This window comes from Coloeus monedula, assembly GCF_965178545.1.
Source record: "Coloeus monedula genome assembly, chromosome: 14".
In the NCBI taxonomy this organism is placed as follows: Eukaryota; Metazoa; Chordata; class Aves; order Passeriformes; family Corvidae; genus Coloeus; species Coloeus monedula.
Window position 1 is genome coordinate 1,276,061 of NC_138794.1, and position 26,930 is coordinate 1,302,990.

The following is a 26,930-nucleotide window of genomic DNA, read 5'->3' on the forward strand; positions in this document are numbered from 1 at the left end:
AGGAACGAACTGGAAAATGCAGGATGTATGTTTTGTGGGAGCTCCTTGTGTTGCAGCAGGATGCCAGGGAAAAGCTGGGCACTGAAATGCTGTTGAGGGCTCAGGCTGTCACTGTTTGGGTCAAGCAGATGTGCAGATCACCTGGAGGTGCAGCAGTTCAGCTGTCTGCCTTGTCAGGAGAGAAATGAGCTGTGGCCAGCTTCCGTGGAGGTTTTATGGTCAGCCTGAAGGTGGCTGGTGGAAGCACTCAGTTTAGCCACTGAAAAAAGCACCTTCTTAATTTCGGTGCATTGTTTCATTTCCTCTCTTCTGAGGGGCTGGGGAAAGTGCTGAGCCAGCTTGTTCTGAGTGACATCAGTGCCCAAACTGTCACCAGATACAGTGAGAATGAGTCTGACATTGCATCTTGCACTTGTGTTCTTGCACCGAGAAATGCTGTGGGTTTTGGACTCGTGTGTTGGGGAACGTGGGCTTGCCACCTGTGAAAATCACCTCTTTGTTCCTGAGGTAATGGTGAAAACATGAACCAGGATGGGCCTCAACTTCCCATCAGATAAATGACACTTAGAGGAACAGGACACTGAAGTACCCATTGTATTTTTTACTCAGTAAAGGCTGTCCAGGGAGGCTTTGGAAAACCCAGCGTTTTGAGATTTCCCTGTTAGTATGTCAAGCTGTTTGTGTCAGAAACACCTCTATTCCATAAACGTGTGGAGAGAAGGGAGCTATAGCTGGGGCCGGCACTATCAGACGGCTCTGTCCTGTTAAACAAAAAACGCTATATAAACAGGAAGGGTGGAAAAGGATATTGCTAGAGAAAGAGCAGCCTCTCCCTCTTGCACTCCTGCTGTGAGGAATGCAATAGGAAATTCCTGCTCCAGGATTAACAATCATAAGGAAAAATAGTGTGTAAAGCTCTTGTGTAAAGTAAAGATCTCGTTCCAGCTACTGCTCTAGCACATAAACAGACTGTATTTCCCTGCTTCAAAATAAAACAAAAGCCAAATACGGGGATGTAGAACTAAAGTTTGCCTTCGGAGGGACTCCAAGGGATCAGGCCAATTCCTGATAGCGATCTGAGAAATTGCAACAGGATTGATTCCAACCACCTATTTTTAGATTTTCTGTTGGGGATGTAAAATGGAGACAGCTGTATCTCAAGATAGATGGAGTGAAGCCAAGCAGTCCTGTGCTGAGGCGTTGGGCACCTTGAGCCGGCCGTGGGACGCGAGGTGAGCGGTGCCCCGGTGCCGGCGGCAGTGCCTCTCCCGGCGCGGGCACAGCCGGGCTGTGCTGTGACACTGCGGGCACAGCCGGGCTGTGCTGTGACACTGCGGGCACAGCCGGGCTGTGCTGTGACACTGCGGGCACAGCCGGGCTCTGCTGTGACACTGCGGGCACAGCCGGGCTCTGCTGTGACACTGCGGGCACAGCCGGGCTCTGCTGTGACACTGCGGGCACAGCCGAGATGTGCTGTGACACTGCGGGCACAGCCGGGCTGTGCTGTGACACTGCGGGCACAGCCGGGCTCTGCTGTGACACTGCGGGCACAGCCGGACTCTGCTGTGACACTGCGGGCACAGCCGCGCTTTGCCCCGCACCACCACCAGCTCCTCACCTGCAAACGGGACCGGGCAGGACGCACAAGGGGCGTACCCTGTGCCAAGCGTGCCGTGGGTCTGAGGCGGTGTTTATGGGAGCCTCGATGGGTTGTGAAGCGGCTGGTGGTGCTCGGAGCTGCCGGGGCACAGCGCGGGTGCAGGGAGGTGTCCCGCTCCGTGTGCTGCGCAATGACACCGCTCGGCCCGCCTTGTTCTCAGCCGCTTTACTTGACACCAGCAGTGTGGAGGGCCCGACCTCTGCACCACGAAGGCCCTAATCCTAAATTTTGCCTATGTGCTCATCAAAAACTAAACGCCACTGCATTTGCTGGGTAAATACACAATGCACTCACCCCATGACCCTGGAAAACCCACATCTCCTTTGAGGCAAAGAATACAGGTTCGGGCGGGCCACTAATGTGGAACAGAAACAAAACCCAAAAGGAATTAAATTAAAACAAGTATTCGAGAGCCAGCACCCGATAACTGAACGTCTCCCTCGGCTGCCCAGGAGGCCCACAGCAACCCACCGCGGCCGCCCGTCCGGGGATGCGGGCGGACCCTTCCCGATGGGAACGTGCCCGGCTGGGCCCCGCCCCGGAGGAGGGGAGCGCCCGGGGCGGGCCGGGCTGGGCCGGGCTGGGCCGGGCCGGGCCGGGCGGAGGGCCCGCCCCGCCTCTTAGTCGGCGGCAGCTGCTGCTGCGGGGCCGCCGCCGTGGGCAGCCGCCATGGCGCGCTCGCTGAAGGAGGAGACGGCGCTGCTGCTGGAGGATTACTTCCAGCACCGCGGCGGCGGCGCCGCGCTGCCCCCCAGCCCCACGGCGGCCGTGCTGCGGCGGGCGGCGGCCGAGCTGGAGCGGCAGGAGCGGCCCTTCTTCCGCTCCTGCGCGCCGCTGGCCCGGGCCGAGCCGCGGGAGGCGGCCGCGCTGCTGGGGCGGGTGGCGGCGCAGCTGGAGGCCGACGGCGGCCTCAACTGGGGCCGGCTGCTGGCGCTCGTGGTGTTCGCCGGCACGCTGGCGGCCGCGCTGGCCGAGCGGGGCTGCGGAGACGGGCCGCGCTGCCTGGCCGCACACCTGGCCGCCTACCTGGCCGAGGAGCGCGGCGAGTGGCTGGAGGCGCACGGCGGATGGGTGAGCGGGAACGGAGCGGCCTGGGGCGGGTGCCGGGACCCTCGCGCCATGCCCGGTTAGCGGGGCAGGGCAGCCCCCGGCTCTGTGCAGCGGCTCGTCCCAGGGGGAGACGTGCCCGTGTCTCTGCCGGCGATGGGCGTGCGCGGCCGCCGCGCCGAGTGTCCCCGGGCGCTGCTGACCATCGCGACACGCGCCGAGTGTCCCCGGGGGCTGCTGACCATCGCGACACGCGCCGAGTGTCCCCGGGCGCTGCTCACCATCGCGACACGCGCCGAGTGTCCCCGGGGGCTGCTGACCATCGCGACACGCGGCGTGTCCCCGGGGGCTGCTGACCATCGCGACACGCGGCGTGTCCCCGGGGGCTGCTGACCATCGCGACACGAGCCGAGTGTCCCCGGGGGCTGCTGACCATCGCGACACGCGGCGTGTCCCCGGGGGCTGCTGACCATCGCGACACGCGGCGTGTCCCCGGGGGCTGCTGACCATCGCGACACGGGTGGGTGCGCGCGCGCTGGCCATTGGGGCGCCTGCGGGCGCCCAGAGCCCTCCGCGTGGCCGCGCACGGCCCCGTTGGGATGCAGCCTCCTGTAACCGCAGGAGCGATGCTGCTGGATGAGGGAGCGAGTTTTGCCTTCCCCTCGGGTCCGCAGCCTGCGCGTTTTGGCGAGCAGGCTGGCACAGGTGCTCTCTCAGGTGTGAGCACACACCTGTCCCTGTTCTTAAGTCCACCTGTGTATTAAGGTACCCACCCTCCAGACCTGCGGCTCTTGTTCCTGCCTGTCCCGAAGCCAGTCAGGTCAAGCCTGGGCAAGGTGTGGGCATTTTGCCCCTCGAGATGCACACTTGAAGGAATGGCTTTTAAAGCGTGAGTGCAGCTCAGCCTGTGTTTCTGAACAAAATGTCAGCTATCCCACAGAACTACTCGTTTCCTATTTCCAGTCCTAGTGGAATACTTGATGTCAGTACAAATAAGTACTAAAAATAGAAGGAGGGGAAGTAGCCACTGGTTTCGTTGACTTTTCCAGAGACCAAAATGAACTTGGTTTTCCAGTGGTCACTGGTCCTTCTGACCGCTCAGAACTGTGGTGGTTGGCTGCAGCATACACTGTCACTTGGCAAAATCGGATTGCCTGTTCGCACAAATTAAAGTGTAAAGAACAAAGTTCCGGAAGAAATTAGGAGTATAACTTGTTTACATAGACATCTGCGGGGCAGAGTTCAAACGCAACCATCTGGAGTTGTATTGCTGCCACTTCTGATTATCACAGTGATCTGGGAGAGCAGCTGCCAGCTTTGCTCTGTCATAGGTCAGCTCTGAGCAGTGTCCACCCGGCCCTTCCAAGAGAGTGTGTAATCAGTCCCACATCCACCGAGATGGGACTGGCTTTGGGCTCCTGTCTTAAAAGTGGAAATTTCCATATCCTGTGTCTTAGATGCTTTCTGAAACTTGAATGAGGAGGAACAGTGCTGGCAACTTCCATCAGAAACTTGCCTAAAAGGGCAAAAATATGTAATGCCACACCGAGCATCTCGATAGGAGGTCTCCAACTGTCTGCTGAGCAAAGTGTACAAACACTTGTAGCTATTCCTTTCAGTTGCCTTGTGCAAAGGCTGTCGCAAAATGGTTTTGCCTGTGCCCAAGGCTTAGACTTCTGACTGAAGTAGAGACTTCTGCAGCTGACAAAGGCTGAGCTGGGAGGATGAAACTGTGCTCAAAGGCTTGTTAAAGAAATCTGGTTAATTGCAAGCTAAGCGACTGACATGTCCTCTCTCTTGCTGTTGCAGGACGGCTTCTGTCGCTTCTTCGGCAGACACGGCTCCGAGGCGGCTGAGCAGAGCAGCACCATCGGCAACGCCATCGTGGCAGCAGCAGCGGGCATTGGCATGGCAGGATTGGCTTTTCTCTTGGTGCGGTAGGCCCACGAACGGATCTTGCCATGGGAAAGTACTCTCAAAACTGACAATTTACCAGATTTCACTTTATTTTCTATAGAACAGACCCTCTAAGAAGAAGTCTATATTTTTAAACTGGCTCAGAAAACTGCCTCACCAAATCCATGGCTATAAACTGCTTCACTCGCTACCCAGTAACAGCACAGACAAATGTGTACTAGAGCACTACTTGTGAGTGTTCAAAACCTGTTGTCTGCAAACATCCTCTGGACTTTCTGTTTCGAAGGTGTAACCTAAACTTTAGCATGGTTCATGTACTGTAACTTCTGAGTGCTTGATGTTATGCTAGGAAAACATTATGGTGGGCTTGCTACTAAACCCTCTGTTCAAGACGTCTTGTTTACGTGGAGGCAAGTCTTGGAACCCGCGTTCATTAATGCTGTAAAGTGGGTGAACAGTGGCTGTGATCTAACGTGGTTTATGGCTTCAAACGTGGTGTACAGCACTTGTACTCGAAAGGCAACTCATTTGTTGATTTAGAGCAATTGGTGCCTGTGACGCAAGAGGCATTAGGGCTTAATGTAACATAAGGCTGATTTCATGACACTACAGGAAGGTGAGTATTGATACAGGACAGTAATGGCTGCAGTACTGGTTCCTACTGAAAGGAGAAGAATTTAAATATTAAACCTTAATTGGTATATTGAAATCCAGTGGAGGCTGGAATTTCTCTGGATTTCCCTTACAAAGTGAGAATTTCCATATATCTTAATATATTTTTGAAGTATTTATCACTGTATAATACTTGTAGCCATGACATCTTTATTTTTGTTTAAAACTTAATGCTGGTTCTTGTCACTCTAGTGCGTATCAAGCGTTGTCTTGTTTGAGTAATATTTCACTCTGTTTTCAAAATGCTGTGTATTTCTTTCAATGGTTGTACAAATTGCCTTATGTTTCTGGTAGCTTTTTAATAATGTTCCTGGGTTACTCACAACGTGTACAATTTTACTATGGTGACTTCAAAAGTGAATAAATGTTAAGTATTTTTATTTTAAAAAACCTTTCTGATTATTAGCTCGGATGGGTGCTGGTGCTCAGACAGTGAGTGTTTTGATGGTTACCTGGATGCATCAGTTTGTATTCACTGTAGTGCTGGTGCTGTGACCCGAGACGAGGACTTGTGCAGCACCAGAGCAGTTTGATACCAGCCTTCAATGCAGTCCTGCAGTCCAAACTAGAGCTAAGGGGAAAATCCCATCCAAAAGGTCCATCTTCACCACCGTGACTGGAAACAACCTGGTGGTTTTGTAGGCCAAAGCTATCCAGAGTTTACTAACACAGCTGGGTGCAGTCAGTCAGGCTCCTCCAAGAGCTGCTCCTGCTTGTAGAGGGTGACCGAGCTCTTGTTCCTTCTCTGCCAAGACTTGCTGCTGCCTCTCTTTCACACGTGCATGCTTTTTTACTGAAACTGGAGTTTCTGATATGTGTTATGATGACAACTGTGCAATGGGTTGGTGGAGTTCAGCCTTCTTGGATTAGTCATACTGAGCAACTGTAATCTTTGAGGGTGTTGGGCTTTACTCTTTTAAAAGGTGGTCTCATTGCCCCTGTCTCCAAGCTGGGGGCCCTGGTGCCTGTTAAATGCTACAAGTCCATTGTTCAGCCTCCCTCCCTGGCTGCCTGTGGGCTCTGCCCTTTGAGAGGGTCCCCCTTGGTGGGGAGAGCACCCAGTGGGCAGCTGACTTCCTCTTGGGAGAGCTCAGCCTGGCAGCCAGGTCAGCATCACCGTGGCTGGCAGTGGCCACCCTGCCTCTCCTTGCACTGGGTGCTGGGGCAGGGGTGTGGCTGGACAGAGCAGCGTTGTGCTGGCTGGCCACAGATGTGGGGAGAAGGACAAAAAGGGACATTCAGGGACGGTAAGTCCCGCGGAGGCAGGAAGGAGCTGGTGGTGCTCCCCCTCATGCTGCTGGCTCTGAATAAATGTCTGCTTGTTCTCCAACTTCCAGTTCTCTAAACTCCAGCTTGCCTCCTCTCAGCAAAAGGATTAAGGGTCCATGGTGTGCTCAGTTCCTCTCTCAAGTTCCTGCAGGGATAACGCCTGCGTGTGGCAGCTGAATGCTCTGGGCATCTGCCTCCGGTCATCCAGGAGGCTCCAGTGCCCGAAGCTTTGTCTACAGTGGGAGTGAGCTGGTTAGTCCTGGGAAGTGAAAGTAGTTTCTAAAACGTGGGATGCTTAGGGGGATATATGGTGAAAAGCATGGGAAATGACAGGGCAAGAAATAGTCTAAACAGAGGTCAAATGTCTCTCCCGTGCCAAACAGAACAAAGCTAAAATATCTGTATCTTGATTTTCAGTGTAATCTGATCTGGCAGGCCCCACAAAAACAATAGCAGAGAGGATATTATGCTGGCTTTTACAGTGTGCTCTGGAAAAGTGAAAAGAACCCCCAACAAACCCAACCTGGAAATGTCCTTTAACAAAGTCACATCAGCTTTTTGTGTAAGCCTGACCCTTTCCAAAGTGCAGCTTGAAGAGCATCTGCCACTCTTTTTGGCCTGGGAGAAGCTGGGAGTGGGCTTTCTAAGAGCCAGGAAAGCTGCGAGGCTGAGTCAGGAGGCTGCAGTGCAGCTCTGCAGTGAGGGGCAATACTGCCTGGAGCCAGGCTGCTCTGCTCTCTGCTGGGAGCCTGTGCTTGGTCCCCTGAGAGCAGGGAGCACAGCCCAGGCTGCTGGACCCTGGAACGAGGGGTAACTGCCCATCCTAGCCAGAGCTGTACTCCCCAGGCTCTCTGCTGATGTGGGAACGTAGGATTGAAGAGCAGGACTTAAATCATTGAAGCCCCATTGATTTCAGGGCCGTTCAGACTAACTCACATTTGCATTTGTGATTTTTTAAAAAATGTTTATTTCAGTTTCAGCCTGACAGTTTATCTCAATGAAGTAACGTATTTTTCAATTGAAAACTGCTGCTCATCCGCTTTTCTGCCTCAGAAAAGGGAAGCAAGATGCTGCTGTTCCTTCCTTAAAGTGCAGAAGGGGAGTAGGTGGTATTTCAGTACCAGGCTGTGTCTAATCCTCAGAGCAGCTTTTGGCTCTCCAGCATTGTTGTCCTCCCCGGGCTTGTGGTGGATGCAGCAGGCTCATCCCGACTGAAGATGAGCACATGGCGATTGCTGCAGGTCCTGCTGGGGCCCCAGCGTGCCTCTGCCTGCACAGTGCTGGGTTGCTTCAAGGCACTGAGTGCTGGCAGGGTCTTGCATTTGAGGGAAAAGGAGAGGAGGGAAGGTGCTGGCTGGGCTCTTCCATCACCTGGCTGCTCATACCAGTTTGGAGTCTTCCCTGCTGTGCTGTGTATGCAGACCTTTGCAGGGCTGAGGGGTGGGGAAGGCGGTTCCCAGTGCATCGAGGTGCTCACACTGGTCTCACTGGAGCTGCCAGTGTCATCTGCTAGCGCTGCACCTGCTCCCTACCCAGTTCCCTTCAGAAGGGGCATCCATTGTAACCACGGGCCAAGGTTGCAGTGCTGTTGCAGCAGCCCAGATGCTCATTAAAGGAAAAAACAATTTACTCACCAGGCTTCTTAAGAGTGCTGAACTGGCCAGTGGGTTTCTTTTTGACTTGGAAAAAATGAGGCACTGTTAGAGCTCAGAAAACGTGAGCTGCAGGATGGTGTTATATGGCAGTTGGTGAGCTGCTTTGTTTTGGAATGCAAAAAATCTGAGCTGGCATGTATCGCTGGAGGAATTGGTGCTGGTGCTGTGTCCTTTCCTGCCCATGCACACTGACCTGCAGGGTGGTACCCAAGCCTGGGTAGGACAGGAGAGCCCTGTTACAAATGACTTAGCAATTGGACAGCACAATAACCCCCAGAGAATCACTGGAAAGAAAAAGGTCAAGTGCATAGCATTTATTCACATAATTTCACTTCTTGTGCTCATTCTGTTGAGATAATGAAAACAAACTTCTGGGTTTCACTTCTGTTTCTCCGGCTGCTTTCCGTACCAGACTTGAGCAGGGTTGTCCTTGCCAGGACAAAATGCTATGTGGGGAGAGCAGGCACAGCTGGGAAATTACTTGCTTTCAGGTTTAAAAAGTGTCAGTGTAATTACTTCTTAAATGCTGCCATTATTAGGAATGCTTTTAAATGTTGTCTTCAAACTGTTAACAATTATCCTGTCACTAACTGAAGTTTTTAAATGAGAACAGAGTTAAAAATGAAAACATAAAATCCTGATTTACTTGAAGCCAACTGTGGGAAGTCTAAAAATCAACTCTGTGCTGAACTAACGAGATCATTTTGTTGGATTTTTTTCTCTGCCTGGGCTTGGTCTGTTTGTTTAATTCAAATGAGAGGTGGAAGAGAGGACCTGGCTTTCCTTGTCAGAGGAGTCTCTTTCCAAACAGGCTGTGTGTTTCTGCCCAGCCTGTGGTAAGTTTCTGACACTGGAACTGATACTTGCCCATTGGCAAGCTCATGGTTTCTGGATGTTCACCCAAGCTGATGTATGTTGCACATTTCTTTCAGCTAAGAATGAAACCTGTTAAAATGAGTGCTTTAATTCGGTTGGGGCCACGCTGGCCATGGGCATGAGTGAATCTGTGGTGGCCTGTAGTAAGAGACTGCAGTGCAGGGCATTGGAAAAGCCTGTGTGCAGAGAGCCACTGTAGGCAATGCAGGAAGTTTGTGCCTTCTGGATTTAATCCCTTTAATGATTCTGACCTGTGATTACAGTTCAGTTGAGGGAGTTCTTGTGTTTGACCCAACCTGCTCTTTTGTTTGTCTCTGAACAGCTCAGCACATGGTGAGTAACAGCAGGAACCCCACACCCTGCTTAGAGCACCTGGGACCGTCTTGTTACCAAATGTGGCTTATACCCTGAAGAGGGTTCAGTCTGTGCTGCACTGCACCTCGGGGGGACTGGATGTGGCAGCTGGAGCCCTGCTCTGGGCAGCCTGCTCTGCAGCCTGACACCAAAGCCAGGAGTTCTTGCTGGCACTTTTAATTTGCAATGCATAATAGTAAAAGGGGAAAACCACTTGGCTTCATCAAAGCCTGGGGAGAGAGCACTGTTTGTAGTGTGCTAGCTAATGGCTGGTTGGCTTCTTCCTTGTAGCTATTATTGTCATTAGGAGAATCCCAGGCTGTTGTAATTAATTTTGAAATGTTAATTATGGAGCTTTATGATGAGCTCATTGGGAACTCCCAAAATACAGGCAGAGCCATGTGGCTCTGGTGAGGAGTGGGTGCAGGACAGACAGTGTTAACTCCTCTCTCTCTCTCTGGACCTGCCAGCAAAAGCTCTCTCATCACCCAAGCTCCGGGCACATGGGCTGGACCCTCCCGCTCCTCTGGCTGGACATGGCTGCTTTGTGCCCCTGCCAGCCTGGGGCTTCCCCCCTCTCCTCAGCCAGAGGAGGTGTTCCCAGAGGTTCCAGCAGCCTCCCTGCTGGAGGCACGGCCCTGCTGGGATGCACCCAGTGCTCTCCTGCCCTGGCAGCACGGGCATGGCCACCCCTTGGTGCCATGCACAGGCCCATGAAGGAGAGGCCATACAGGTGCTGCACTGGGTGGGTGGTGGTTGGATGACTGTCTAATGATTATGATGCATGAGTGAGAGCAAATTCCACCAGTGGTGTGTAAAAGAACCTTGTAAAAAGGTGATGAGTGGCAGCTGGGAGCTGATGGTGCTTGACAGGCAAGGCAAACGCTTGTTTCCTGGTACCCAGCAGAGATTTAAATGTGGAACCTAATTACACTGGGAGCCTGCAAGTGATGAGGTTCCCTTCCTACCCAAGCTGGGTTGGTGGTGTTTCCAGGCAGGTGCTGGTGCTGCCGAGGAGGGGCTGGGTGTGTGCCCGGGCTGTGCTGGGTCCCCACACAGCCCCATGCCGAGTGGCACCTCTGGGCTGGGACGGGCCGTGACAGTGTCCCCTGTGTGGGGCTGTGGCATAGCCCCTGCCTGCTGTGGAAGCCTTGACCTGCAGCCAGCCAGTCAGTAAGTGATTTCCATCCCAAAACTCCACAGAAACCTCTGAGCATTCTGGCTCTGAGTAGTCTGTAGAATGTGCAAGGCTTGAATATTTCCCCCTTTTTTTTCTTTTTTTTTTCCCCCAAACACCTACGTGCCCTGAAGGACATAGACCTGCAGTGCCTGACTGGCAGTGCCTACCTGAGCACCCCTCCTGCCAGGGCTGCTGCTCAGCACAGGTCACTCACAGCTGTGGCATGAAGAACCTGCCATTCTTAAGTGTTCTCACTGCCAGTCCTGTAGGCAGCTCTCTGCCATAGCAGCATCACCCTTCTCCTCATCTAGAAAAAGGAAAAAAATTAATTCCTCATAAACTCTCTTGAAAAAGGCACAAAGCAGCACAAATCTTGCTTGTGTCTGTTTGAAAAGAAAAGAGAAAAGAGAAAAGAGAAAAGAAAAGAAAAGAAAAGAAAAGAAAAGAAAAGAAAAGAAAAGAAAAGAAAAGAAAAGAAAAGAAAAGAAAAGAAAAGAAAAGAAAAGAAAAGAAAAAAGAAAAGAAAAGAAAAGTCCTCTTGAGGTCTTGTCTATTGTCCTCGGTGATGTTCAGAGCAGAACACCTGCCACTCTGAAACCCTTCCAGGTTTCCTGGTTGCTTTTTCCAAGTGAGGGCCTGCTCCATGGGAGGAAAAGGTTAAGCGTGGGAGTGAGCAGGGCAAAAGATTATGTGAAAGAGAAATCCCAGCACTGTTTGTTCTGCCATCTGCTCCGTGCTCGGTGCACGCTGTGGGTGGTTCCCAGAGTGCCCCTGCTCCCCTTCCCGCACGACTGGCAAAGGGCTTTGAACTGCCCGAGCTGGCACCACCGAGCTGGGCGAGAGCCACATCCCTGTCCTCCCGGGGAGCTGCCCTTTGGCAGGGTGAGGCTGGGTGCTGGGGCCTGGCCAGCAGCTGTGGGCAGCACTGGTGGCCGTGCTGGAGCTGCCACTGGGAGCCCGCTCCAGCAGCAATCCAGAAAAGCCTGGAGTTCCATGCCCTTGGCACAAACTCAGTGAGTGCGAGGGGTGTCAGGGTTGGCACATCTGTGCCAGCCCTGCAGGGAGCACCGGGGCAGGACAGCCACAGCTTCCCTGGCACTGCTCATGGTTCCATCACTGCAGAGTTGCACCAGTGGTGCAGGATGCTCCCCGGTGAGCAGGGCCACTCATGCCCACATGAGGTGCTGCTGCCATCCCCAGGAAGCAGCAGCGGGCAGGCTGAGCCCTGCTGGGCTCTGTGCCACATGCCATCCTGCCAGCTGTGGGATGTGCTGAAGTGTGCGAGGATGGAGGTGGTGTTTGTCCCTGCTTCAGCAACAGCTGGTGAAAGAAAGGTGAAATCATCTTGCCTCCTACCCCTAGAGCCCCTTTCTGCTCTGCCTCCTCCCCCCAGTCCCCTCTTCCTGCTCTCCCCCTGTCCCCAGCCTGGCTGTGCCTGGGGCTGGGGGTTGTGCATTCCCTGTTCCGCATCCCCCTCTGCCCCCTGCCCACCCTCCCCACACTGTGCTCACTTGGGAATGTGACCTTGCTCTCTAGATTATTTACAGACAAAATATTGCTGCAAGCCTGGGGAAGGGTTTTCTGTGTTGTTTTTTCTTTTTTTTTAAAGGGACTGGATTCTGCAAAAACTGAATTATTCCAAGGGCGTGGGGGGCCTGGTGGGAACACTTTGCTCTGTTTGGGAACAGGCTGCCTGCAGCCATCTTCCCTGGCCAGCACAGGGATGCTAGAGGCTCTTAGTTTCCCCAGCTATACGGAACAATCTGTCTCTGGTTTTCTTGGAAAAACCCACCCCTTGCTCGGGGAAGGCTGCCAGAACAGGACACGAGCACTGACAGGGCTGTGGCACACGTGTAACCAGGACCTGGGCTGCTTCCCAAGGTGTGTGTGAGCAGGCGCAGAGAGCTGGCTACGGGTTACTGCACATTCAGGAGTGCTTTAGGTGGCTCCCCTCCCCACACCCCTGGAGCTCTCCACTTCCTCTCACTCGGGAGCTCCTGGGTCTCCTGCTGCGCTTGCAACACAGGCTTGGTTTGCTGAGGACCTCAGACAGCGCTGTCACATCCGATCGGAAGCCGTGGTGGGCTGATTTCTCCTTTTTTTTTTGCTTTTACTGGCAGGACCAGCAGCTGCCCTTTTCCCACTGCTGACAGTTCTTCTGTCTAGCTGAACTTCTGAAAGCCTCGTGGTGGTGGTTTCCCACTGAGCAGAGCCCTCGCGCCTTTGGCCTCGCACGGCTGCGGCTGCGTCCCCTTCGCGTGGCTGCCGGAGGCCAGGGCTGTGCACTGCACACAGGAAGGAGTTGTTAGGTTCCAGCAGCGCTGGGTGTTTGGGATGGGGCTGACGTGGGGTCCCTGGCTGGCACTGCTTTCCTTACAGGGCCAACATAAGCCTTCAGGTGCCCGCAGCCTAGGAGTTGTCCTGAGTAAGGCTGTGTGCTCAGCTTTTATTTGGGACTAAGCACTGTCAGCTGAGCTAAACTTGGTCACAGACATGAGTGCCTGTTTTGCTGTGGGAAGAGTTCTTATGCCAGATCCCTTGGTCTGGCTCGGCATGCAGCGTGGCTTGATCTCTCTGGAGAATGAGCTGGGGCTGCTGAAGGTCTGCCAGAAGAACACTCTCCTCCCCGCTGAAACTGGGGCTGCTGCTGGGAACTTGCTCAGCAAGCATGGCCACAGGGGTCGACCGTGAAGCAGGCACTTGCAAAGCCATTCCCTGCCTGCTGCGGGGTTGGTGCCAGTCCTCTGGAGTGACTCCAGCTTTCCCAGCTTGTGGAGGTGATGGTCTCATCCAGGCCCTTGCAGAAGGGTGCAGGAAGGATGCTGAGCAGTGAGAGGATGCTGAGGGGATCGAGATGGTGCCCCTGTCAGGCAGGACCTTGATCATCCAAGCGTGTTCAGCTGGTGGTGGTTTGGAAGCCCAGTTTGCAGCAGACTCGTCTGGCTGGTGGAGTGATGGTTTAGGGACTACTGAGCTCTGGAGCACTCTGGGCAAGTCATAAATATCATATTGCTTATAAACAAAGGCAAAAATCAATGGATTTTGTTCAACAGAATTCTGAAGCTTCCCTTGTTGAGAAGCCGTAGGGAAGGCCGGGACAGGAAGACAAGTGGTTTATTATTTTAGTCAAATCCTTGACTTGGCTGCAGTCAGCACATTCAGCAGTGGGGTAGAAACTCACCAGGTGAGAGGCAAAAGTACCTGCTGAGATGAAGTGCAGAGGCAGCAGATAAAGGGCATCACAGGGCTGTGCCTGCAGGGACTGCTCCTTATCAGCACACCTGCCGACTGCATTGCCAAAGCAGCCCCTTGCCACCTGTGCCTTTGGGTAGCTGGGGGCTTTTCTGATGGAGCTCTAGTTTTCAGGGGTGTTGCTGCTATCCCTTTCTACCACCTGGGGAAGCAGGAGGGAAGGGAGCACTAGGTCTCTGCTCATGCTGCCGTCAGAACGGGACCCAGTGCACCTTGCTCCGGGTCTGCTCCACGTGCATCCACGTACGGATAAAGCTGCTCCTCACTAACGGGGCCTCTGGCACTTCCAGCCCAGAATTAATGGCTCAACTAGCCTGAAGAACCAAGGGGGACCAGCCCCATGCCATGCAGGGGTGCAGAGCAGCCCAGCAGGTTCCACCTGAGGAAGGGGTCCAGTGAGGCAGCTACTGAGTAGATCTCCATAGTGTCAGGCTAGCAGTGTCCCAGTTCCTTTAGGGTAAGCCTAGGGCTTTCATGCGTGCTCATGCCCCCTTAAATAGGAAATTTGTCATCCTGAGCTAATCTTCTCCACCTGGGTGTCCCAAACAGTTAACGATCCCAGCAGCAGTGGGTGGGTGGTGAGGAGATTGATTGCCTCATGCAAGGTACATAAGGTACCTTCTGCAGAAACACTGCACTTGTTCAACCAGGTAAATAGCTGGTTTAAAATCCCCTCTCGCAGCAGCTGACCCTACACGTGTTTATCCAAGTGACTGGAGCTGTGCCAGTCTCTGGTAAGTGACCTTTCCCGAATTTTTCTTTTCAAGTTGACATTTAAGAAGGGGGGGGGGGGGAAAGTCACAGCAACAAATGGTGTTTTAACAGTGATAAAGCTTTACCCGTCAACAAAGGCAGGAAAGCCGCGCTGGAGCCTGCGCTGGCGGCTCTGCCATCCCTGCCAGCGCCCGTACCGACAGCGCTGGCTCGCGTTTCCCGACCTGCTTGGGTCTGCAGGAGCCAGCATCTGCAGTATCGTGGGCTGCTCCTGCTGCCTGGGCTGGGCTGGATGGTTCTGCGGCTCCTGGGAAAGGCTCCTGGGTGCAATTAAGTCTAAGGCAGCTGCTGGCAGCTGGAGGCACTCAAAGTATTAGTTCATTACTGCAATTCGAATGAGGAAGAGTCTTAAATCTCTGAGAAGAATCTGGGGTTGGCAGGCGGTGGAGTGTTCAGCTTATTGGGAAAATGCCTTGGATAATTTTGGTAAATGTTCAGGAAAGTCAAATTTACCCCTAGGTTTCATGTTCGTTGGTTCTCTTGGCACATGAGGGGCAGGAGATTCCTGGAAGCAGTGGCAGCAGGATTCCCCCGGACCTGGGTGTGTTCCCGGCATTTCTTGCAGACGTCCTGATGGGAGTGGCTGCAAAAAGGCAGGAGGCAAGGAAGGGACAGGGCAGGGGCAGCCCTGCAGTCGGACAGGGACATGCTGGGGGCCAGGGTGACGCTGGGCAGCCCCGTGCTGGAGCCCTGTGGGCTGACAGCAACCTCTGCTTTCAGAAAGCCACTGTTTTGTGACAAGTCTCAGCTGAGAAACACCTAAGTGCCTCTGTCGAGAGAGGCCTGATGGATACACGTGGTTTTGTGGCTGTGCCGCTTCTTGGATTTAATCTATCTCTGCAAGAGGAAAAAACTGTAACAAAAAAAGCCCAGCTAAGCACAACAGCAAAGATGCTTTTAGTGAGCTGATAGCCAAGCCTTGCCTTTGCTGACCATGTCCCTGTGCAGACCCAGCTCCGCAGGGAGGGCACCACAGCCCCCAGGCTGCTGGCAGCAGGGCCCGCAGCTTGCAGAGTCCTCTGTTAGGAGTGTCCATCTGCCACAGCTCTCCCCACGCCGTGCTGCCCCCGGGAGGGCTCTAGCCCTGGACATTAACATGAGGCAGATGAGCTTCTTTGCTGGGCTGTTGCTGAGTGATGCTCGTGGGAGGCTCTGTGGCTGCTTGGCAGTGATGGCAACTTTGGGACCTCATGCACTAAGTTATCTTTAATCTGCCGTGGCAAGGGTGCCTCATTTTGCTTCTGCTCACAGTCAGCCCTGGTGCTGGCTCGCTGCAGGGTCGGTACATGAGCCCTGGAGCAAGACAGCCTGTATCCGGAGCCTTCCTTCCTCTGTGATAACGTCAGTGCTGGAAGCAGGCAGCTATTTTGGTCCCAGGAATGCCAGCGGATGATTTCACTTTTGTTTCATACCCGATAACCTTTCCCATCACAATGAGAGAACGACGTCCGTGCTCCCTGTGCTTCCGTGTGCGAGCAGAAAGCCATTCAAGCGCCTCTGCAGGGGAAAAGAAAGAGCCAGGTTAAAAATAGCTTCTGATTGTCCATGGAGCCTGGGCAAGGGAAGGGCAAAAGCCTTTCCTTGTTCCACTGTCCGGTCTCATGCACTGGGACCAGCTTTTCTGGCTGAGCCAAGGCATGAGGACAGCGAGCGTGGGAATATCTGGTGTGCTGGCTCCTCGTGCGGCCTCGTGGCAATGGGAAGGTCTGTGAGACGCTTTCTTCTCCACGCAGAGTCATCCCGATGTGGGGCTCCAGGAGAGCTACAGCCACCCCCTTTGATCATCACCTGCCTGTCTCTACCCTTCCCTCCCTTCTCCTAGTCCTTTCCCTGCTGGGTTTTGTGGCTGGATGCTCGGTCAGGAGCTCGGCGAGACAAACCCACCGCGGGCCCCCGGCGAGATAAGTCTGGTCAAACCCAAATTGCTAAAGCTCAGCTCCAATTCTTATTTCCTGTGGGGAAGGAATTGGCGAAAGTAACTTGTTTTTTTTAAAGCTTTCAGCCTTTGAGTTCCCACGAACTGCTGACCCATCATGTGACGGGGCCGCTGCCGCGAGGTGCGGGACCAGCATCCCTGTGCTCGTGCGGGGAAGGGCCCCGCTCCCCGGTGCTCCTGTGTGTGCTGCGGCACAGGCAGCACCCGGCCCCACCTCTGCGGGCGGGCAGGAGGGAGGGCAGCGAGCTCATGTACCCCCAGCCCCCGTCCATCCCTTACGGAGAGATGCTTCCCTGCTCCCATAGAGCGACTGCTTCCCGGTGCCTACCCAGCCTTCAGAGCACATCGTAGGCCGTTTTGCAGGCTATCAGACCTGGGCTCCTGTTTGACCAGTCCCTTTGCCCAGTGGGAGGTTTTTGCTAAGTCCCCCAGCACATGACTTACAGGGTGGCTCCAAACTGCTCTTGCTCCTCTGAGCTGGAGCCTGTTTACAAAACAGTGGCTGAAGGCTGCTGTTTATCCTTCCATACACATTGCATTCAGAGTTGCTAAATAGGCAAGCCAAAATGAAAGTCATCTGGGTTTTCTTTAATTAGAATAAATTCCTGATGAATCATGAGGTTCTGTACCTCAAGGATGCACCAGGAATTGACTTTGGCTGCAGACAGCAAGGTACAGCAGTCAGCAGAGCCGGCTCGCTGCCTTGACATCTGCTGGAAAGACTTGTTTTTCCCTCCCGAGTCACATGCTAGCTTGTGATCTGATCATGAGATACAAAGGATAACCTTCCAATATTTACTTTTCTCATCTGCAATTTCAAAAGGCAGAGGAAAAGAGCAAAAAGCAGCATGAGGGAGGAAAACACAAGCCCCCTTTCCTCATTTGGTTAGTGTTGCTGTGGGTGCTGTGCTTGTTGCTGGGACAGGGCAGGAGCCTGGCTGCAGCACCACGGGCTGTGCTTGTGCCTGTCGTGGCCACACTGGAGCGTGTCAGTGTGGGCAGAACAATCCTTGCTCGCCTGTTCAGCCACGAGGGCATCCTCCCCTCCAGTGCCACCATACCTGTGTGCCAGCAGAGGTGGGCAGGGGCTGCCTGTCCCAGGGTGACCTGCACTGGCACAGGCAGGGGAAGCCTGTCCTCCCCCATGGCTGCCCAGCGCTGGCCCTGTGCCATCCTTCAGCATTCAACTTGCATGTTTTATTATAAATGTCAAAGTGACATTTTTTATAACAATATCCTAATGTAGTCAGCCGGGCAGGTGGAGTTGCTTGTACGTGCTCTAGTCCAAAGGTTCACAGCAAGCCCAGCTGCAAGATTAAACCAGAATCACCCTTGAATAAAATCCCCTAGATAATCTTTGGGGAATTTTTGCTAGTGCAGCTTGGGTATGTTTACTTCTGTGAGCTGATGCCTCTCAAGGACCAAAACCCCCCAGAAACCCATCATGGTGCCACGGGGGCTGTTGGGACATGAGTGCTCAGGCTGCTGAAGGCTTTGAGGGAGCTCTTGCTGCAGGGAGAGCAGCACAAAGCAGTGGGGCAGGGCTGTTTGCTTGTTGAGCCAGAGAGCTGTGTGCCATTGAGCCCCAAATCTGCCACAGGCGGCATATGTGCAGCAAACCTGAACTGCGTGTATGGTGGGATTGCCCTGGGAATGGCAGCTGGGGTCAGCAGTCTGTGTCTGTCTTCCCCACCCTGTGGAAGGCGAGATGCTCCAGGCAAAGCCAAAGGGGTTGTGCCTGTGGGTGGCACACGATGTGCCAGCCTGACACAGAGCGGGGACCACCACCACAGCTGCCCTGGAAAGCAGTCACTGCTTGGATGTCACTGGGAGAAGCAGCCAGTACAGGCTGAGTGATGAGAGCAGCAGCCTGGCCGTGGCCATTCCGGCGTGACTGGGCTGAGTTCCAGCAAAAACACCCACTGCTGTCCGGTGGGGAGCGAGGGAGCTGAAGGGGCACAGCGAGGAGGTACCTCGCCTAGCAGGGAGGGCACGAAGGCAGCGTGCCTGCTGGGTGCCTTTGGTGTGGTGAAGGGTGGTTTGACTGTGCCAGGTGATTCCAGTGTTGTAGGGAGCATGGCTGAATGGGAGATGAAAGCCAGCCTGCAAGGCCCAGCTGGCCCCTGTGCCTCTGCCATGACCACGGCACACATGAGAGAGGCTTTGGATAGCTGGGACCTGGTATAGTCCCTGCATGTGAAGCTGGGGAAATGTGAACAGGAGGTGATTTTAAATTAAAACCCAAACAATCTGTGATTAAGGGCTGTCTCCAGTAGACATGGTTATTTCTGATTTCAGCCTTTGGGTAGTCTTGAAACTGTTTAGGTCCATGTTGTGTGTCTCCTGCTATTACAAGAGCTTCACATTGCAGTGTCCTAACCCACCCTCCCACGTCCACACTTAGCTCAAAGACCCATTTTTTTTCTGAGAAGTAAACCACTTTCTTTCCTTGGGCAAATATTTTTGTGGCGTGTGCTGCAGTGTTAGCCAGAGATAATTAGGAGGGCTGTGACGGGCTGATGAGGGGTTTGGTGTGGGCTCATCAGTGGGCCATGTGGGACAGCGGCATATCTGCCTCTGGCACTTGGCATTTGGAAGGTGTTTGGGTTTTGTGGACCTGGCTGACCTGTCACTGTGCCCCCGAGGCATCTCTGAGCACTGTGGTTTCCTGGTTCACTGGCCTTTTGCCTGCCTCTATGAAAATTAGAGCAGGCCTGACCCAGAAAGCTGGATGCAGAAGTGATCGATAGTGATGGTAATTGCCAGCAGCACTGCCTGGCTCTTGGTGTCTTAGTCCCAAAAGGAATAAATGCATTCAGAAAACAGGTAGGTGGTCTGGCTCCTGTGGCTGCCTTATCAGCTGGAGCGGGCTTCAGCCTGTGGTCCAAGGGTTGCAGCAGGCTGAGTTTACCATGCCCCATTCCTGGTGAATGACTTTGGTCCTTCTGGTCCCCCTTCCCAGTGGTAGTGGTTCTCCAGCAGGTTTTGCTGTATGAGGTGTTTTTCAGCAGCAGCAGAGTGCCAAAGGCTCAGGTGAAGGGTGGCAGCAGGGCAGGGGCCATGGGAGGGGGACACAGCAGCTCTGGGTGTGATCCCACCAGAGTGAGTGCCTGGGGAAGGAGATGCATCTGCTCATCCCTGAGTGTGGTGTGGACACTTGCTCCTGGACAACAAAGCAGTTCCTGTTCTTAAGGAAATAAATCCTAAAGAATGTCCTTTCAGAGCAGTCCCCTCCTGCCTGCTGTGTCCCTAGAGGACAACAAGGGCTTTGTAGCTGCTCGGGGCTCTCGGGAACCAAAACAACCGTGGTGTGAGCTCAGCAGCGGTAAATCAGCCGGCTCCACTGGCCCCAGGGCTGCGTAAATTTGGTGCCCATTGCTTTGATCTCAAATGCTTTTATTTCGTACCCTCTACAGAGATAGACACAAGGTCACACTAATGGCTGATACATGAAAAACTTATGTGGCCTTATTGATTTTGGAGTGATTAATGAGTGAAAGGGAAGGAGAGTGATTCATGCACATGAACGGTGCCTGGGAATGAGCAACACTGACCAGGGTGGCCTTTTAATTCCATAATCGAGCCTGTGTCCAGCTGCATGGGGGTGCCAGCATCACTCTCACAGACCTCTTTGCACTGGGCAAGCGCCTGTTTGTACGCTGTGAGCTCTCGTGCCTGCGCCTCGGTTCTGTTTGCCTTGCTTTTCACTGTCCTTTTGAAAGGGGATCAAAAATAGCCAAACCTAAACTCTCACTGTAGCCTTGTTGACAAAGCCTCTTGAAGCTTTCCTGCTGCTGTCCCAGGTGGCCTGAGAGGAGAAGGAGAGGCCCAGGAGAGGTAAAGCACAGTGCCTTGCCCAGCCTCACGTCAGGCAGCCCAGTACCCACAGGAGGCATCCCCCAGCTTTGGCCCTCTGGTTACCAGCGTGTGAGCTCACTGAAGGAGCTGCAAAGCTGGCTGCTGTGATTAGCCTTGCAGACAATGGTTTTCGAGTTGCTTTTCCAGTCCCTCAAGCATATGCAACTTCCTGGAGGCTGCTGAGCTGTGGCAGGGTGGACACCCTCCTTCCACAGCGTCCATCCCAGTGCACCCTATGGATGGAGTCCACAACCCCCGGGTTGCTCTGTGACACACATTCAGCTGGAAACTGATGCAAGGGGAAGTCATCCTAATTTTGGAGGGGGACATCAGGCCCAGTTTGAAGGATCTGGGCAGTGGTTATGCAACTTTCCTACTTGGTATTTGAAGAAACTTCCCCCTCCATGTTGTCCCAGCTTCATGACCATGACTTAAGCCATCGTATTGCTACCAGAGTTCGTTCTGCTGGGCTCACTGCTTTCACATGGGCTGCCTTGCTGAGTGGGTCAGAGACCTGCTGCACCTCTTAGGGCCTGAGGACCAGCCACAGTTAGGGATTCATTTGTTGTCAGCACTGCTGCTTATTTGTTTCTCTCTTGCCGTTTCCTGATGTCTGCTCCTGTGTACACTGAACTATGCCCGTGTCCTGCAGCTCCCCAGCCTGACCTCCAGAGCTCTCTCCCAGCCCCCCGTGCTGTGGCAGAGTGAGGCCCCAGTGTGCTGGGGCACGGTGCCCCAAGGGAAGGGCATGGGAAAGTGCTCCCAGTGGCACAGGGGGTGACAGTGCCCACCCTGCGAGCGGCTGTGGTGCAGTGCCCACGCTTCTGCCTGTGTTTTGCCCACCATCAGCACAGATGCAGACCAGCCCCACACACCCAGCACTAGCTCTGGGTGTCCCCATTCCTGTTCAGGAGTGGCCACAGGCCGTTGGCTTCTCCAAGGGAAATTTAGGGAACATGGGGTGTTGGACCCAGCGCCATGCTGCTGGCCATGGCACAGCAGGAGAGGGCGGGGAGCATCACGGGGAGGCACACAGAAAAACACTGTGTGCTCCCAAGTTAGCTACCAGCCCAGGTTGGTTTTCCTGTTTACTCCCTAAGTGGAAAATAGGAAGGGAGTGAAAAACCTCATCCCCTTGGCTATATAAAGGTCTTGTTGCGTGGGCTCAGAAGTTTTACCTTCTTTTTGTTTTTTTGCCTTGGTGTCGCCAGGTGCGTGGGGTGGGCTGCGGTGTCAGTAAAGCAAACAAAAGGGGACGCTGGCAATGGCAGCTCCTCTGCAGGAGACGGCTCCTCTCAGGCAGAGAACTCGACTCGTTCGGTGGCCTGCTGGTGAGTGGCTGAACTGGGGTTCTGCAAAGCACGAGGGTCACAGGGGGCCAGGCAGGGCTTGTGCTGGTTGTGCTGGGGACACACAGAGCCCCAGGTACACCCTGCACTCCCAGCTGATAGCTGCTCACAACTCAAAAAAACGGCAGAAGGTGAAGAAACCACATCATCCCTTCAGCATTTTGTGGATAGGTTGCCATGAAAAGGTTGGCTGGTGGGCCCAGCCAGCAGGAGTGAGAGGCTGGAGCAGATAAGACATTGCCACGCCAGGAAACTGTCTTGGGTTCACAGCGTCAGGATGTGTTATGGGGACCTTAAACCCTGTGATCCCAGAGATGTTGCTAAACCTTGTCTGCCATGGATTGTTTGTCCAAAAAGATACCAGGAGATGAGCTCTTTCTTCCCTTCATAATTGCCCATAATCTTATCTGAAACCTCTGAACTGTCCTGGAGACTTCTCAAGGAGATAACATGGAGAGAACTACCAAACAAAAAAGAAGCCCAAAAGCAGTTATTTCTGAGGTCTGCTGGGAAACAGCACTGGTTTCCTGCCCAGCTTTGGTCATCCTTATTTGTCACAAAGAGAAGGAAAGGACGCCCAGAGCTGTCCAAGTCTTGCTTAGGCAGTGCTTGACCTTTCTTGCCTCCTTGCTCTTCTGGGATAGCTGAAGCTGTTTTGAGGAGTAAAGTCTCAAAGCTGCTTTAGCTAATTACTGCAAAAAATTACTGCATGGGAGCTGCAGCCCATGGCTCAGCTGTCCAGCTGCCTCGGCCAGCGGGGCTTGACTGTGTCTCGCCAAAGGGTGTTTGTGGTGTGTGTGTCGTGGGTCCCCTTCAGGCAAGGGCCGTGCTCATAGATCTGGTGGTAGTTTCAAGGTACCTTTTACTTCGCACGGTTTATGGCTTCTCACCTGTGAGAGGAGCCTCTAATCATCTCACCATAGACTGAGAAAGTATATGCAGTTGTAAAAAGGACCTCCCAAACATGGTATTTCCTTTCAAATTCAGCTCAGTGTCTGTGTGTCTGACTAGACTTCCCGTAACATTTACTGCCTGTCCAGTGTGCCCGGTTCTGGAGTCAGGACCTGGATTCTGTGTAAATTAGGGTTGCTTCATCCAGCTCATTGATTGAAAATGTGACATTTCGAAGAGACAAGAAAAAATCATTGTCTGACAAAGTGTCTCCCTGATGCTGGTTCATGGCTTAGGTTTGGCTTTCAGAGCTATGAGTCGGCCACGTTTTGCCACTGGTTTTTTGTGCTGTGTGACCTTTTGTGTCATTCTGGTTCTCAGACAAAATGGAACACCAAGTAAGAGCTGTACCAAATGTGAGCATCCTGTGTCAGCAGCATAGCAAGTTACTGTGACCAGATCTGTTTTCTGCAAAGCTTTCTTGATTAGCAAAATAAACTGTTTAAGGGAGGAGAGCTAAATCAATCAAGCCACGCCTCCGCTCTGGGTCATGGTGACTTGCCTCTGGCATTGTCCTGTTTACTCCTTCAAAATAATGGCACCTCAGTTTTCTTTTGGATGAGTCCCTCAGCAGCTGGAGCTAGGGCAGGACACGTGTCCACTCTCCATGGCATGGTGGCATCCTCAGTTAGTCCAGGTGCAACGTGTATTTTGGAAGTTAATAAAAGGGGAGGTGAAGGGTACTTCAGTGTTGGGTTCTCCCAAGCAAAGCAAACGCGTGGGACAAATGAGCACTTCACTGTCCCACTGCAGTGATTTCATTAGCACAAACCAGTTCACAGCCAGGAATTTTGCTGCCAAAGCAAACTGATTTTTTTCTACTGTTTTGCTCACCCACTGCAAGGCTCAGCACTGCTAGCGGGGCTTGTCCCCGGCTCGTGGCTGTGCCCTTTGCTTCACAGCACTCAGCCCCACCAGCCTCTGGGGTTTCTTGCTGGCCTGGCTCCAGGGCTCTGCCCACAGCTGAGCCACAGCCATGCCCCAGGGGACCGGGACACTCATGGTACAGGTCACCCCATGGCAGCACTGCTGAACCCCAGGAGCAGGTCCCAGAGGAAGCCCAGCAGCCAAGGGGGTGGCCAAAGGCTGGTGTGGGTGGCAGGGCTCACCCTGTGCCCGGGGAGCACAGGGACAGGTGTGGGGCAGTTGCAGCCCTTGGCCTGACTCTGCCAAACCTCACGTCGCATGGTCTGTGTGCAGAGGCTGCCCCAGTCCGCCCGGGGGTTACCACACATTTTTGTCATGCTTGCAAAATGCTGTTACCACAAATTGCAAAAACCAGCCTCATCCTCATCTGATCAGAGCGAAACCAGCACAGCTCTGCACGACGTCTCCAGCATGTCCGGTCCTCTGCGTGCTCCTGCAGGCTACAGCTATTGCTCAGGCATGCTTTCATTTGCTGCTTTTGGGTTGTTTTTCCACTGCAGGCTCCACGGCCTGTGAAAATGGCTGGTGACCATGGCAGCCAGGGTGCTCACTGCCACAGTTACTGGCCATGGCACTGTCTTTAGCTGAGGGCTGGTGTGGCCTTTCTGTGCACAGATGGCTGCAGCAAAGCTGAGGGTGTCGGGCAGTCTCTGATGGGCTCTTCCCGAGCAGGGTCGGGGCTGCCACCAGCATCCTGCAGACCAAGGTACGGCTGGGGCTGGCTGAGATGCCCACCCCAGGCTCTTCATTCCCTGTCCCACTCCCTTGGGTGACCCTGACCTGACAGGGCAAAGCGAGCAGGGCACCCACTGTCTCCCCACTGCCAGCACCCAGGTTCCACCTGACAGCTCCTTCTGTCCTGATGGCTCCTCCTGACCTAGCCCTTGTCTCCACAATGGGACAACCGTGTGGGTGAATGAGTGGGTGCAGCATGCAGGTGGTCTGGGCGACTCTGGGCACTTCCAGGAACAGAATTTCTGGTAAAAGTAATATATTTAACAATTACTACAAGCCCTGGAGGCTCTTTAACCTGTGTGGTTACTGGTGCTCACCAGCACCAGCCCTCATGACAGACCTTCTGCCTGTAGCTGGGCTGTGGGCTGGCTGGGTGCACACGGAAAATGTTGGGGAGCACTCCCAGTGTCTTTCACTAGATCTCACCAGGTGGGTTTGGCTGTGAGCCACGCTGGAGCTCAGCCCCTTCCAGAGGCTGATGGCAGCGCTCTGGGTGTGGCTGGGCAGTCCTTGGGTGCTGGGGAGAACTCAGGTAAGAGGCACAAGAAATGAGGGCTGTCACAAGATGCTGTAATGAACTGCAGCCCTAAGGCAGAGCCGTGCTCTGCCTTCAGCCATAGAATCCAGCCGGGGCAGAGCTACCCCCATCAGTCCCACGGCCACCACAGTGGCAGGGTGTCTGTGCAGAGCCATCAGCTGGGGACACACAGGGCCACAGCTCTGTGCCTTAGAACGCCGTGTCATACGCTGGGACCATGCGGTGCGTCTTGTGCCACTAATCAAGTGACTCAAAAAATCAGGGCGTGAAAGTTCTTTGGCAATGCTAAAAGCAAAATGTAAGGGAAAAATTCTCCTTCCCTTACTCCATAAAAGTTCAACATTGTGCAGATGATCTAAAACTTTTTTGAAGTGCTAAAGGCTGTGTGGACTGTAAGTGTTTTATATTGGGTATAGGGATCTCCTGCTTCTAAAACAGATGAGACACTTCAGAGGGGAGCCTTTGGTCTGTCCAGACAAGAGATGCAGCAGAAACCTGCTATTGTTGGAGGCTGGCTGTAGGAAATGCAACTGCAAATGGTCAGTCCTGATATTCTGCTGTGCTTTGTACTTAAAAGCGTGTGTTTTATCATGATAGGTGAGGAGAAGCTGAACTTTGAAAGCTTACCTTGCTCTAGCAGGAGGCCTCCAGGAGGTTGTTCAACTCGACTCCAGCCCAGGTCGTTGTGCTGGTCCCACCCCCTCCCAAATCCTTAGTTTTGCACCTTTTCCTGTTTTGCAGGCTCAAAGGTATTAGCCACTCTCAGGGAGATAATTTTCCAAAGGCCTCTAGAGCCTTGCCTGTGTGCCTTTGGCACTATCCAGGCAGGCATGGCAGGCTGATGTTCTTGCTCTGTCCCGCAGGACAGAGCCCAGACAGGTTTGCAGGATGCAGCAGAAGCTTTCTGGGGTGCTGGGCTTGTCAAAGCCTGGCTGCGGCCTCCTGCCTGAGCCAGGCTTGGGTGTTCCAGCCTCTGGACGAGGGGTGTGGGGACACATCACACAGGGTAGGGACAAATCAGCATTTCTAAATGAGCACTGGGTTAATCATCACGGCTCATATTTCCATTCCCACCTGTCACCTATGTCAGCTCGCTTATGGGGACACCAGAGGGCAACTAAATGAGGAGAGCACTTTGGTATTACACGGCAGCTGGAGCAGCAGCTGAGTGCGGGCATTACAGGGCTTCAAACACCTCCACTCTTGGCAGAGCTGCCCTGTGGGGGTGGGACACGTCCCCCCGGCATCGGGCTCCCCAGCAGCACGGCTTCCTGCGGGCTCAGCAGCCGCCTGCCTCCATCCCTGCCCCCGTCCGTCCCTCGGTCCCTCCCCGGTGCTCCCGGGGCTGCTGCGGGGCGCCGGCTCCCCGCGGTGGCCGCAGGGTGCGCAGCTGCTGCGGGCGAGCAGGAGCCGCTGCCAGCTTGCCTCTCCCCTCAGAATGCTCGTGGGTAAACACGTATCTTCGTGTGTGTGCATGTGCACACGGTAGGATGCGTGTCTCCGTACAAACCTACGTGCGTGTGCATAAACATAAATGGGTATATAAACGCGTTTGAATTCTGTACGTGTATATACATGCGTGTAAACATATACACACGCGTGTGCATCCACACACGGCTGTACATGTACATAAATTACACACACACACACATTTGGATGCTTACACACACACTACTGCTGTGTGTGCACACACGGGCACACCTGAGCTCCCCGGGCGCCACGGGTGTCCCGCTGCTGGCCGGTCCATCCCGCTGCTGGCCGGTCCATCCCGCTGCTGGCCGGTCTATCCCGCTGTTAGTCCATCCCGCTGCTGGCCAGTCCATCCCGCTGCTGGCCGGTCCATCCCGCTGCTGGCCGGTCCATCCCGCTGTTAGCCCATCTCACTGTTAGCCGGTCCATCCCGCTGCTGGCCGCTCCATCCCGCTGCTGGCCGGTCCATCCCGCTGTTAGCCGGTCCATCCCGCTGCTAGCCGGTCCATC

At 54.0% G+C, this 26,930-nt stretch overlaps 1 protein-coding gene across 1 annotated transcript; it reads left to right on the forward strand.

Annotated features, from left to right (window-relative positions):
* Positions 1 to 2,280: 2,280 nt before the first annotated feature.
* BCL2L10 (BCL2 like 10) lies at positions 2,281 to 5,686 on the forward strand. The gene is made up of 2 exons (XM_082290950.1): positions 2,281 to 2,731; positions 4,517 to 5,686. The coding sequence occupies exons 1-2, from the start codon at positions 2,330 to 2,332 to the stop codon at positions 4,646 to 4,648; spliced, it is 534 nt and encodes a 177-aa protein (XP_082147076.1). The 5' UTR covers positions 2,281 to 2,329; the 3' UTR covers positions 4,649 to 5,686.
* The last annotated feature ends 21,244 nt before the right edge of the window (positions 5,687 to 26,930 follow it).